At 48.8% G+C, this 13,334-nt stretch overlaps 1 protein-coding gene across 1 annotated transcript; it reads left to right on the top strand.

Annotated features, from left to right (window-relative positions):
- The first annotated feature begins 4,898 nt into the window (after nt 1-4,898).
- On the top strand, nt 4,899-12,226 carry LOC131830454 (putative DBH-like monooxygenase protein 2). Its single transcript, XM_059172686.1, has 13 exons — nt 4,899-5,186; nt 6,078-6,224; nt 6,735-6,896; nt 7,115-7,198; nt 7,944-8,111; nt 8,306-8,408; nt 8,591-8,757; nt 9,079-9,170; nt 9,398-9,494; nt 9,636-9,695; nt 10,798-10,928; nt 11,579-11,693; nt 11,984-12,226. The coding sequence occupies exons 1-13, from the start codon at nt 4,899-4,901 to the stop codon at nt 12,224-12,226; spliced, it is 1,857 nt and encodes a 618-aa protein (XP_059028669.1).
- Nucleotides 12,227-13,334: the final 1,108 nt, after the last annotated feature.

Here is a 13,334-nt window from a genome sequence, read left to right as displayed (position 1 = left end):
GTTGGGGTGGGGGGAGGCATGAGCAATGCCAGAAGCAGACTCCTGGGAACAGAAGGAGTGCTTTCTCCAGGGCTGCTATGCCAGCGAGGCTCTTAGCAAGGCTGGGACCTGGGAGCAAAACTTTCTGTCCCTCTTTCCCTCCCCCAACCCATGGACTGGCTTTTTCTGCCTGGCCTCTGACCTGTACTCATGGTAGCCACGAGCACCCAGACCCACAGAATGGATGGCGGTCCCATTCCCTGGCCCCACAGGCTTTCTCCGGCAAGGCAGCGGGACAGGGCCAGAAGAGCAGGATGCGGGTCTCTAAGGTGACAATTAGTAGCTGACACTCTAGGCCTGAAACTCAAAAGAAAGGGGCTTTTCCAGGAAGCTCAATATTTTATCTCATTGTTTCACTGAGTTTCAAACCCCATGGGGTTTCCTGTTTCCTGCATGCCAACGGCCCTAACACAGACAGGTGCACACTCCCCAGCTTCACGGAGTGCCTTACTGAAGGTACGTGGCCTGCACCCTCTCCCGAGAATCTGCACCGCACATCTTCACAAGGGATTCAAACATCTCAGTGCAAGCGAGCAGGCGGCTAGATTGAGTGAAGACCGCCCTCCCCGTGTGCCTCACACACGCACAGAGACCGCTCCGAGGCCTTCCTGGGCAGCACACAGTGAGCTCACATTTCGGATTCCCGTGTTCTCCTCTGTAAGGTCAACTAACAAACATAAGAGACTTAATTATCCCTGTTGGAAATAAGGGAAGAGACTTACCTCCTGTCCATTTTCTTAGAACATTTACGTTAGCAAACTTGTAATTTTAAGTTTTCTCTTTCTTTGAAATATATGTAAGTCACCCAGAAATGTTTTTCTCCGGGACCTGCAATGAATCTCTTTGAAATACAAAGAGATTGTATTTTGAACAACACATTTTGAACAATCACATTTTGAACAACAAAATGAGCCTAACCTAATTTAGAGTGCATGACTCACACTAAGATGTAAAATTATGCCCTGCCAAAAAGATAGGGCAAGCTGACTTGCCCTCCGGGTAAACCTGGAAGGGACCCCCAGTTAGCAAGGGACTCTGGAATGTCCTCTTCAGCCTCTGCTTTGAGGATCGGTTGTCCCTTATCTCGAGAATGTGTGTGTAATGGGTTGTGTCTGATGGCCTATACAAAAGGCTGGGATTTCTGCCTGTCTTTGCACCAACCTAACCAAATGCCTGAGATGTATATATATCACATTCTGATTTAATGCTTATTCAATAATAAGACTGCTTTCTTTCTTTTTTACTTCCAGGGAGAGGTTTCCTGTGTTGAGAAGAGTTCTGATTTTTGGTTACATTTTCCTGACAAGGCCCAGGGCTGGAACTACCTAGTGCTCGGACTTCAGACTCAGTTTACCTAGCTTGAGATGAAGATAATAGAGTGATTTCATAGGAGTCAATAGATCCGGCCACAAAAAAAATTCTTGGAATACAGTTTGGCACAGAAGGAGTCCTTAGTGAGTTGACTTCTGTCACGTCAGTGGTAAATTGCCAGTTCAATTTACATATGACAGAATTTATGGCAGGATTTACCTCCCTTTATCTCTCTCTTAGTCATCAGCTGAGATGAAAATCACAAGTTCTCATAGCTTTCTAACATTGGCAAGAGGAATCGTTTTCTAGAAAGTTTGGAAGCCAGTGATCTGGGATATTAAATTAAAAAAACAAAACAAAACAAAACAAAAAAACCCTCTCAGGGCACCTGGGTGGTGGAATCAGTTAACTTGGTCTCAGCTCAGGTCATGACCTCAGGGTCCTGGGATGGAACCCTGCATCAGGGTCCTCGCTCAGCGGGGAGTCTGCTTGAGGTTCTCTCTCCCTCTCCCTGTCTCTCCGACTCATGTCCCCCCCACCAAAATAAATTAAAAAAAAAAGACCCTCTCTTCACCCTCAACATATGACAGGCAAAAACATGGGGACACATAGGGTCTAGCAACCAGACTTTACTATTTCAAGACCTGGGATCGCACTGTATTCACCTCAGCGCTCCCAGTGTGGAGTCTGAGCCTTACGGGGCCCTTGATGAGGGAAGAAGGGAGCTGGATGGAGCCAGGTGAGATCACGGACCCATCACTCCGGAGAGCTGACACATCGGGGAACAGCTGTGGCCTGACGTCCTGGGGCTTTGCGCCTCCCAGATTCAATATTTTTGTTAATCTGCTGACATATAAATACTTACCACAATACGGTTCATGTGGTTCTAGCAAAGAACAACAGTTACTGATGCTGCGTGCTGACAACATAATACAGGTTCTAATTCAGTTGTCTTCATAGCTTTGCAATCTCTGTGGTTCTGGATTTTTTTTTTTTTTAAGATGCTCATTTTCATTATGTACAATTTTGGGTAGAAAGTGGGTTTGTTAATATTTTCATATCAGGCAACTTCAAATGAGCATGATCCAATCGTGCACAAAATGTCCATCTCCCGGCATGCCGAGGAACATGTGCTGCTTCTCTTTTGGCTTTTGCTCTCTTACCTCTTCCCAACCTCTTCTGTCCAGAGAGGGCGGGGGATGACGCTCTGGGAAGCATTGCCCAAATCACACGTCCTGAACACTAGAAATGCGTATGTGCTCACACAGAGGTGTCCTCCCCTGGCAAGCCACGCGCATCGCAGTCTGAGGTCACAGTGGAGAGAGTGACTCTGGGGATCAGGGACAGGCTCTGGAAGAGGGGAGCAAAGTGTAACTGGTCCGGGAGAGGTGAACAGGGAGAGAAAAGCGCAGTGGGTGGCCAGAGGGAGCCCACCAGCAGAAACCCTGAGGCTGTAGGCACTGGCTCGCAGCTCCCTCCCTCAGGCAGGCGCTCTGGCAGGTAGACAGATTTCAGGATAAGGGATTCTGGCCCCATCTTGGTTTACAGGGCTGGCCGACGTGTCTCCCTGTCGCTCCCTCCCTTTGCCTTAATCCCCAAACGCGATTGGGATCAGAGTGTCTCTGACACTCCTGTTATCTCCTCCCTGGATTCCTGCTCCTCAAGGTCAATGCCTCCCCAGCTCCTCCTCCTGTCCTGGCCCTGCTCCCATCCTGGGCCAACCTCCCTGCTCCCATGCCCAGAGTTGGCATTATGGCTGCTGCCTTGGGAGATAGGTTTTTTTTTCCTCCCATTGCACCCCAGTTTCTACTCAGGTGCTCAGGGGAGCAGCCAACAATCTCAGCTGGGGCCTTACCAGCTTTGATGAACTCAGTAGAAAATGGAAAGAGCATGCACGCCCGGGATGGAGGCATGAACAGATGCTCCAGGCCCTGAGCACCACGGTTGGAGCTGAGTGCCTCTGTGATGTGTGGTCCGGTTTCTGGGCTGGGGGGATGCCTCCCAGGCACATGTCCTTGTTAACTTTTCAGAGCCTCTCCATTGTCTGTTGCAGAAAAGACACTGGGGTCAGTGAAGTGATTTCCAGCTTTGGCTCAGCTGTGTCAGAAACTGGATAGAAAAAAAACGCCAGGCGGTGCCTGGGGGGGGGCTCAGTGGGCTAAGCCTCTGCTTTCAGATCAGATCACGATCTCAGGGTCCTGGGATCAAGCCCCACATTGGGCTCTCTGCTTGGCAGGGAGCCTGCTTCCTCTCTCTCTCTCTGCCTGCCTCTCTTCCTACTTGTGATATCTCTCTCTGTCAAATAAATAAATGAAATCTTAAAAAACAAAACCAAAACAAAACAAAAAACGCCAGGCATACAATGAGATGTGTGTGTCCCCTCCCTAAGAAGCAGTCAGCAGATGACAACTCCCTCTACCAGGGCAAGCCATGGCAGGAAAGCACTTCTGGCAGCTGGGCACCCTTCGGTTGTCTGTAACTTAAGCAAATAATGGAAAGAGCGCTGGTCTGGGGGCAGATCCCCCGTGTGCCGGTGTTAATTCCGCCTCTGACTGCCTGGGGGATCAGGCACTACTCCTGTTACCGCTTGGTATTTCCTTTGCCTCATCTAAAAATTGAGTGAACCTAAATTCCTTTCCACTCTGGTGTCTAATATTCTAACATTCCTTCTGTGCTTTCATGGTTTGAAAACGGAAGCACTTGTCGGTGGGGACCCTGGGCCAAGCCCCCAGTGGAGTGAGAATCACTAAATGCGACTTCTCTGGCAGGCAATTCATGGAGGGAAAGGTAGAGCGCCAATGATCCCAAGGGCCAGTTTACATTTATCTCCCATTCTCTCCCTCTTCTTCCCCTCCTCACCCTCCTCCTCCTCCTCGCCGCTCCCCAGGAATATGCAGAAACCCAGGGCTGACCCAGACTTGCCCATCTGGAAAGCTGATTATGGCTCCTTCACCTCTATGTGTCCTTCCAGGGATTAGTAGCAAAGACTCCTCCGGGAGATGGAAATCATAGCCTTCCCCGAACACCCCCTCAGAAACTTCTCTCCCTCCTCTGCTGCATGTCGTCAGTCTCGCCCTCACCCCCGGCTATGCCCCAGTTCCAGATATAGAAAATGCCCATAAAAGCTGGGGCCTGGGGCAGGTGCCAGAGAGCAGAGTGCTCCGTAAGGACATCCAAGGATATGGGGATAGGGGGTGCAGAAAGGGAGAGAGAGAAATAGAGACAAGGGGAGAACAGCAGGGAAAAACCAAACCCAGGGAGGACCCTGGCATGGGTTGGGGTAGAAGAGTCTAAGGACCTTCTCCTGAGAATTTCATGTCAAGTCCCTACTCTGGGACAAGAGCACTCTGCTCTGCACCCTCACTGGGCACCCCACACCTCCAGAGTTATGTAAGTGGCACCACTCTGAATCCAGAGGATAATCAGATCAGAAGAGCCCCAGTCTGTCCCTCCCCCATGGCACGGGGCCTGGCACAGGTAGAGGCACATATAAACCCATACTTCTTGAGTGTCCGTCTGTAGGAGAGATGCTCCAGACCCCAGGAGCCATGACCTGTGCCCTGCTCTTCAGGCTTCTCCTACTTATGGCCCTGGTGGCCTCCTCCCAAGGCAAACGCCTTGGCCCCACATCTCGCCTGCGTTATTCCAGGTTCCTAGACCCTTCCAATGTCATTTTCCTGCGCTGGGACTTTGACCTTGAGGCAGAGATCATCACTTTTGAGCTGCAGGTCCGGACAACTGGCTGGGTGGGCCTGGGTGTCACAAATCGCTACACCAGAGTGGGGAGTGATCTGGTTGTTGGAGGAGTCTTGCCTGATGGCAACGTCTATTTCTCGGTAAGTCTGAGGGTGATTCCTTTCCAAGGATGAAGGTCTCTTGCTGGGTTGAGGATATCTCTGGGTCCAGGAAGGATCCACATTTTCCAAACTTATCCAGGCGCATGCCCAGAACACCAGCTGACTACTGATCTCTCCTTACAGAAATGGCCCATTGAAGAGTTTCAAATTAGGTCTTCTGGACTGCATGCCCCTAAGATGCTAGGGATTGGAACCACTGGACTGAAAGAGTCCTACACCACCAACTACAGGTCAATAGGGGAGGGTCAGTGTTACCTGAGACCAAGTCTTCAGCCCTAATTTCTGTTAAACTCAGTCAGGTGGGCAACAACAGGCAGTGGTCTAATATCCACAGCAGCAGCTACAGTAATAAGAGCTTAACATTGTTACGTACTCTTGATCAACCAGGCCTTGTTCCCAAAGCTTCCCATGTTAAACCTCACAGCCTCACTATGAGGTACATGATTACTACCCCATTTTACAGATGAAAAAGCAGCCCACCCATTTCTCCCAATCTCACCCACAGGAACTGCATTTAAATGGGTAAGTGTCAATGTTATGAGCCACAAGAGAGGACAAATAGCATAGAGACTTCAGAGCGTAAGGAACTGTCAAGGGCTGGAGGTAGAGGAACACTAGGATTTATTGACTTGAGATTTGGAACAGGAAAAGTAAATCAAGGCCAAGTGGCGAAACCCCATCAGACACTGTGTATCCCTCTGCCCCAGGGATCCATCCTATGCCATGCTCTGTTCCAAGAGCAAGCTATGAAATAAAGGACCAGATTCTGCTAATTTAGTACCCTGGGGTTACTAAGGGGACACCAGCTTCTCCAAAGTTGTGATAATTGGGGCTTCCTGTTCTTACTCTTTGATATTCACTGGACCCCAGGATCAGCACCTGGTGGATGAAGACACCCTAGAGGAGGACGGGAGCCAGGATGCTGAGTTGCAGGGGCTGATGGAAGACGCCGTCTACACCACCATGCGCTTCTCTAGGCCCTTCCGCTCCTGTGATCCTCATGACCAAGACATTACGGTAAAACAGGAAGGGAGGGGGGAGAAGCATTCAACTGTAAGCAGCTTTTCCTTTCAGGGATGTGGAGTCAACCCCAATCTAGAACATGCATGTGTCTTAGGCAATGGTCGCAGTTCCCAGGGATTCTGTCCCTCTCCACATTTCCAGGCACTGCCCCAGTTGTGCCCCTCTACAAATCCACAAGCCGGCAGAGTGATTCCCCCATGGATTAAGCACCCACCCCAACCTCCCTGGATCCCCTCTCCAAGAACCTTCCTTGATTTCACTGAACTTTAGAATGTCATTTCTCAGATGTGGACACAGGCATCACGAGGGAATGTGTGCTCAATGTTTCCAGCAAGTTGGCCCCTGAGGTAGAACTAGAACCTGACCAGTTCTGACCCCCAGTCAGAAGCTCTTTCCACTCCACTGTGTAGATGTGAGCAAGTGGCTTGTGTCAGTCCTTGGGTGTGGGTGTTTGCGAAGTGCTATTCACGGGCAGTAGCACCTTAATGCCTATGACACCTCCAGAGTGACACCATAAGGGTGTTGGCCACCTATGGCCTGGATGACACTCTGAAGCTGGATCGGGACCGTACTTTTATCAAGTCCATCTTCCTGCTACAAATAGTCCATCCTGACGACCTTGATGTCCCTGAGGATACCATCATCCATGACTTGGAGCTCACTGATGTAAGAGTCTCTACCCATCCAGCCACCTCCAAGCCTCCTTCCCATCTTCCCACTCAATTTAGATCCTCCTTTTGCACCTATACTTAGTACTTCCTTGAATTGAGGTTACCGTGACTTCCTATAATTCCCTGAGGACCACCAAGCTTGTCTGTCCCTCCCCTGTCTTCTCTAAGGGCCTCATTACCAACCCAACTCAGCCTTTATGTGTCCTTCTCCAGTTCCTCATCCCAGAGGATGACACCACATATGCCTGCACCTTCCTCCCTCTCCCCATCGTTAGCAAGAAGCATCACATCTTCAAGGTACAGTGAACCAGACATTGCTAAGGCAGTTGAACAGTGCAGTGGGCAGTCAACTCTGAAGGTATGGTGTTTAGAAAATTGCTGAGAAGAAGCTGAAGAGTAGTTGTTTCATGCTTTCCTGAGTCCAAAACTATAACTCCCAGCACTGTTCTATACGAGCCCCACAATACAGCAGAGATTTTGATGAAGGTCATCAGTTAGTGTTTCCAGAGAGCAAAGTATAGTCCCCACCTTGGACCTAGAATTGTGCTCATGGTCCAGGAGGAAGTTCAGGCTCGGGGGACAGGGCCAAGGGCTGTCAGGTTAGTGAAATCTGGCCAGAGGGAACTCCAACATGGTCACCTGATTTCACAGTTGAGTTATTTCTAATTTTGATCTTACAAAAACTAGCAAATGTGTGGGAGCCATTTTTTTTTTTTTTCTTTAGAGGAGAATCCAACAAGTCATGTGCTCAGATATAGTGGACTGGTGAGGTTATTAAGGGAAAGTCAGAAGTCTTGGGTATATTCTTGGCTAGATTTAGTATGTTGTACACTCAGGGGAAGAGTTTAAAAGGGTGAGGGCTAAGAGAAGTCGAACAAAGTGGGGGTAAGTGATGGGTTGGGGAAGAAAAACAGAGAACAAATAGAAAAGAAAGAGACACAGAAGTGGGAAATGGGTATAGATTTATTGGGGGAAAGAGGATGGGAGAATAGGACTTGACATAGAAGATCTTGACCATGATCTGCCCCCTTCTCTCACCCAGTTTGAGCCCAAGCTGCTCGTGCACAATGAGACGATGGTGCATCACATCCTGGTGTATGCTTGTGGCAATGCCAGTGTTCTCCCCACGGGTATCAGTGACTGCTATGGAGCTGACCCTGCCTTCTCCCTCTGCTCACAGGTCATCGTGGGCTGGGCTGTCGGGGGCACAGTGAGTCCTGTGATGAGAGAACTAGGTGGCTAAGGGGGTGGGGTGCATGTTGTCAGATGACTGGGATTGCTGGATTGATGGCAGACCAGGAGACAGTGGAGGTCTGGGATGAGGGCCAGAAAACATGGGCAGGTCCCAGCCTCTGCACCTAGCACCCAGCCCTGCTTGCTGCCAGATCTGCTTTCATCCAACAGAGTTACCAGTTTCCAGACGATGTGGGTGTCTCTATTGGCACCCCCTTAGACCCACAGTGGATCCGACTGGAGATTCATTATAGCAATTTTCACAACCTTCCTGGTAAGTATCTACAGCATTTATGGAGGAAAATCTGGTGCAGCTTCCTGATTCTTTTAGGTGTTGGGAAGCTGCTGTGGGTTGCACGCTGGCTCATTTTGGTCACAGCCCTGTCCCAGCTTTCCTCTTGTTCTCACATTGTGACCAGCTCTCTTGTCCTCTGTCATTGTTCCATTCCGCACCAGGCATTTATGACTCCTCGGGCATCCGATTATACTACACCGCACAGCTGCGCAAATATGACATGGGGGTCCTCCAGCTGGGCTTCTTCACCTTCCCCATCCACTTCATACCCCCGGGCGCGGAGTCCTTCCTGTCCTACGGGCTGTGTAAGACAGAGAAGTTTGAAGAGGTGAAGCTGGGAGGCACACCTTCCCTGAGGTTCCTTGTTTCCCATCACAGATCTGGGCTGGTCCATAAGCACACACAAGTCTGAGACTTGGACAATAACTACAACCTGGTGCTCAGGAGAACCACTAACGTGAATCATGCAAGAGAAGGAAAGAGTTGGGGCTTTGGGGACTGTGAGGTGGGGCGGGAAGAGGGTCCAGGAGGGCCCAGGAAGAATGAAAGGGGCTCCTGTCATTCATGCAAGGAAGGTGTCAACTATTAAGGGAGGCAAATGGAGGAACAGGACAAGATGCAAACCAGACGTGTCTCCTCCCCATCACAGATGAATGGGGCCCCAATGCCCGACATACAGGTATATGGCTACCTGCTTCACACACATCTGGCTGGCCGTGCTCTGCAGGCTGTGCAATACAGGTAAGGGAAGACATGGACTTGAAGCTTTCCCATCTGCATATGGGAACAAATTTGAGGATACTTATTTATTCTGCAGTATAAGGTTATGCTTGGTTGGGATAGGAGGAGCTGGAACTATCCCTAGAATAGAGGTGGTCAGAATAAGACTGTGGAAGAAGTTTTCTGTTTTATGTGCAACCAGTCCCCCACCCCCAGCATGAGCTCATACACTGCTTTGTTCCCTCTAGAAACGGAGCACAACTCCGAACAATCTGCAAAGATGACTCTTATGACTTCAATCTGCAGGAGACTCGAGATTTACCTTATCGAGCAGAGATCAAACCGGTGGGAGCCTATGGGAAGGCATGACTGGAGTTGAGGGAGGAGAGGCAGGATCAGAGGTCATTACTGTTGGCCAAGAGGGTTCTAAGGCTGTACCAGTCCTTCTGTGTCTTACTTTCAGCCTTCATGTTTCACTCTGAACAGGGAGATGAGTTGCTGGTGGAATGTCACTACCAGACGCTGGACCGGGACTCCTTGACTTTTGTAAGTACCTCCCTTCCCACCATGGTCAAGCACAATGGGCTCAGAATAGAGCCCATCCCTGGCCTTGGCTATAGAGTGACTCTGATTATTCTAACTGAAACCTTTTTCTCCCTCCAATATTATTATCTACTCACATGGGGCTTTTCATGCTCTCACATCCCTGTGATTGTAGGATGTGTACAAGGGTTCCCTACTTTTCCTGTCAATGACCAATAACACCATGGGAAGACAGCATGCTATAGTAAACCAGAGCATGGACTCATGGCCTCCATGCCTGGTTCCAAATGTCAGCACAATCACTAGCTTTCCAATCTTAGATAAATTATTCAATCTCTTTGTGCCTCAATCTCCTAATTCATACAGGAACTAATAATAGTACCTCTTAAAATTGTTGGAAGAGTTGATTACACTTTATAAGACATCTAGATCCTTTCCTGGCTTATAGTAGATGTTCAGTTAGAGTTAGCTGTTGTTGTTATGGTCACAAGGGACCCCGCCATTTTTGTGTGTCAAGAGTGGCTCAGTGCTTATAGGATTCCAAAGGAGTTGCATGCTATTGAGGAAGAAACTATAGCCATATATATTATTATTATGCAAGGTGGAAAGTGATACATACTGTAAGACACAAATGGGGATCATGCACAAGGGGATTCCCAGGGAAAAACCATAAGACCCTCCTACGGTGAACTGAACATGTGACATATTTGAGTAGGTCCAGCTTTAGACATATAGAGATGAGGAATCCTGGAGAAAATCAAAAGGTAGTGACTTTTTCAGGAAACTCAAGATCTTCTCTCATTTTCTCAACCATCTTGTCTTTTCAAATCAGAGCAGAGGCCATGGAAATGTAGAGGACAGGGCAGATATTGTTTCTTTGTAAATAATATCAATAACTGTCCACCAATTGGAAGGAGAGGAGGGGAAAGGAAAGGGTGTGTAAGAAGTAGATGAACATTCATTCAGCTGGTTGTAGATTAAGGGAAAATGAAAACAGCATCATTGGTAGAATGACCACCTACACTATTTCCTACGTGCCTTGTCCCCCTCTCTCTGCTTGCTTTGTGACTTTGTGTTCCATCTCTGTCTCACTTTTCTTCCTCAGGGGGGCCCCAGCACCATTAATGAGATGTGCCTCATCTTCCTCTTCTACTATCCCCGAAATAATATCTCCAGCTGCATGGGGTACCCTGACATCATCCACGTGGCCCATGAGCTTGGGGAGGAGGTATCAGAGTGAGTCATCTTGGAAGAGAAGAACTTCAAGTGTGTGTGGGAGGGGTCTTGGTCTGACTCTCCTCTCGATGCTCTGACATAACACAGAATAGGGTTTTTTTTACCCCCATATCAATGAGATCATCCAGAAAAGCAGGTAAGAACTGACCTCTAAGAGTTAGATACCTTACATACAAATTCTCTGTCTGCCTTTATCTCATGTGCTACTCACTCAGTCAAAGACTCTTAAGTCATTAAGTAATGACCCTTAATTATTTAGGGATGAGGGTTGTCTCTGAGATTCAATGAAAGCCCTGAAACTCCTTTTCCAGGAAAATGCATATCTGTGCAAACACACCCATTCCACACACAATTTCAGGGCCTTTACATGTTCCCTGAATCCCTCAATCCACCTTCTTGGACTTCAAGGCTCCCAGATTAAGAACCACTTCTTTAAAGAGTCAGGAGTTTCACTTTTTCACTTTAAAAGAAACTGCTCATCTGTGAATTTTGCTGTTTCTCCATCTGCCAAATTCGTGGTTTTCTTATTGAGTCGTGAGACATTCCTTCTGGCTTATGCCGACATGGAGATGATGCTAACAAACATGAAGGCATTTTGTCAAAGCTTTAAGTCGACCCTAACTCATCGTGTGTTCCCCCACCCACGGCAGCCCCATGGAGGGCATGATGGCCATGAACAATGTTGAGTGGACCCCAGAGAACATTAAGAAGGCTGAGAAAGCTTGCAAGGAGGCCCAGCAGATGGTGATAATAAAGACCATTGATGTGAGTGTCCCAGGAGACAGCACCCTCTAGGGATGGTACTGGGCTAAGCCAGGAAAAGAAGGGAGGAAGCCGATGAATGATAAAGGTGGGAACACTGGGTCAGGAAGGAGGGGCTGGGGAGCAGAAAGATGCCCTGGTGCTGCTCCGGACTGTGGAGTGGTGGTGGGGTCTCCCAGCTAGTTTATGAGGCTGCAAAGACTGGGGAATCAGCAAGTAAAGGCTGAAAAAAGGAAATGAGTCGGGGAGGATTCTGTCTTTACCCATTTTCTCCCATTTTCCTCGTGCTGCAGGAATTGGTGGAAAACACGACAGGCTGGATTCCAGACATCATCCCAACGACTCGGGGACCCTGCTTGGAGTCCTCTGGAGGCAAAGTGGAGCCTCAAGACAAAACCCCTGCAGGCTTCAGGGCTGCACCAGTGGCCCTCTCGGGTTCCAGCACTGCTACCCAGAGGCGCCTCTCTCTGGCTGCCCTCTTGTTTGGGCAGGGGGCTCTTTCTTGGCTTCTTGCCACCCTGAAAGTCGGAGTCTGATACTGTCTCCTCATTTCAAATACTCAGGTTACTCTCTGCTCAGCCTTCCTCTTATTATCAAATACAGAAATTCCCCTCTGCTTGGGCTCTCCGATGTCCTCTATCTGTGCCCCTTCCCAAGACCCAGGCCACGACATTGTAGGCCTGGGGGTGTCACCTATTCCATAAAGGCGCTTCCATGCTGAGGGAAGCAATTCAGCCTCTCAAGCTTTGAAAACACTGATGGGACCACATGTTTTCGGACAAAATCTGGATTCAAGGCTGGACCACACTCTGAGAAGTCTGATGCTCCAGATTACCTAAGGGGATGCCAGCTGGGGAAGTGGCTTGCATGCAGTGGGAAAGCCCTCCAAACCCTCCCTTGCCCATGCTGACCATAAAGGGGGCTCCTGATTCTCCTTTCTTAGGGCATTTTTTGCTCAACCCTCCCTGTGAGGCAGAGGCAGCAAGCCACGTATGTGATTGGTAATAAGGGAGAGGCTGTGTTTATAAAGGACAAAGCTCAAGACATCAAATTAAATAAAATTTAACTCGCTTCCTGTTGCCATCTCCTTTCTTTGAGCCTTTGGTCCAGGAGAGGAAGCTGGGAGGTGTCTCGAATGGTTCAGTATAAGACGTACAGAGGGTATTTGAGGATCCAGTTGCCCAAAAGGCAACATCAAATGCGGTCCTTGCTCTTCTCACCTGGCATTTCTATTCCAATATTCTGTATTCCTCCAAGGCTCCCAAACAAATTCATTCAACCCCAACCTCCAGATTTAAAACAATAACCAGGGGCACCTGGGTGGCTCAGAGGTTAAGCCTCTGCCTTCGGCTCAGGTCATGATCTCAGGGTCCTGGGATTAAGCCCAGGATCAGGCGCTCTGCTCGGCAGGGAGCCTGCTTCCTCCTCTCTCTCTGCCTGCCTCTCTACCTACTTGTGCTCTGTCTGTCTGATAAAAAATAAAATCTTAAAAAAAAATACAATGGAATATTATGCAGCCATCAAAAGAAATGAAATCTTGCCATTTGCGACAACATGGATGGAACTAGAGCATATCATGCTTAGCGAAATAAGTCAAGCAGAGAAAGACAACTATCATATGATCTCCCTGATATGAGGAAGTGG

This window comes from Mustela lutreola, chromosome 4 (assembly GCF_030435805.1).
Source record: "Mustela lutreola isolate mMusLut2 chromosome 4, mMusLut2.pri, whole genome shotgun sequence".
Lineage (NCBI taxonomy): Eukaryota > Metazoa > Chordata > Mammalia > Carnivora > Mustelidae > Mustela > Mustela lutreola.
Note: the sequence above shows the minus strand (reverse complement) of the source record. Positions and strands in the feature narration are given on the sequence as shown.

Coding starts and splice junctions, on each gene's coding strand:
- LOC131830454 (XM_059172686.1), top strand. CDS start 4,899: ATGACCTGTGCCCTGCTCTTCAGGCTTCTCCTACTTATGGCCCTGGTG. Junction 8,409..8,590: donor CAATTTTCACAACCTTCCTG/GTAAGTATCTAC, acceptor ATTCCGCACCAG/GCATTTATGACTCCTCGGGC. Junction 9,171..9,397: donor CTGCAGGCTGTGCAATACAG/GTAAGGGAAGAC, acceptor TGTTCCCTCTAG/AAACGGAGCACAACTCCGAA.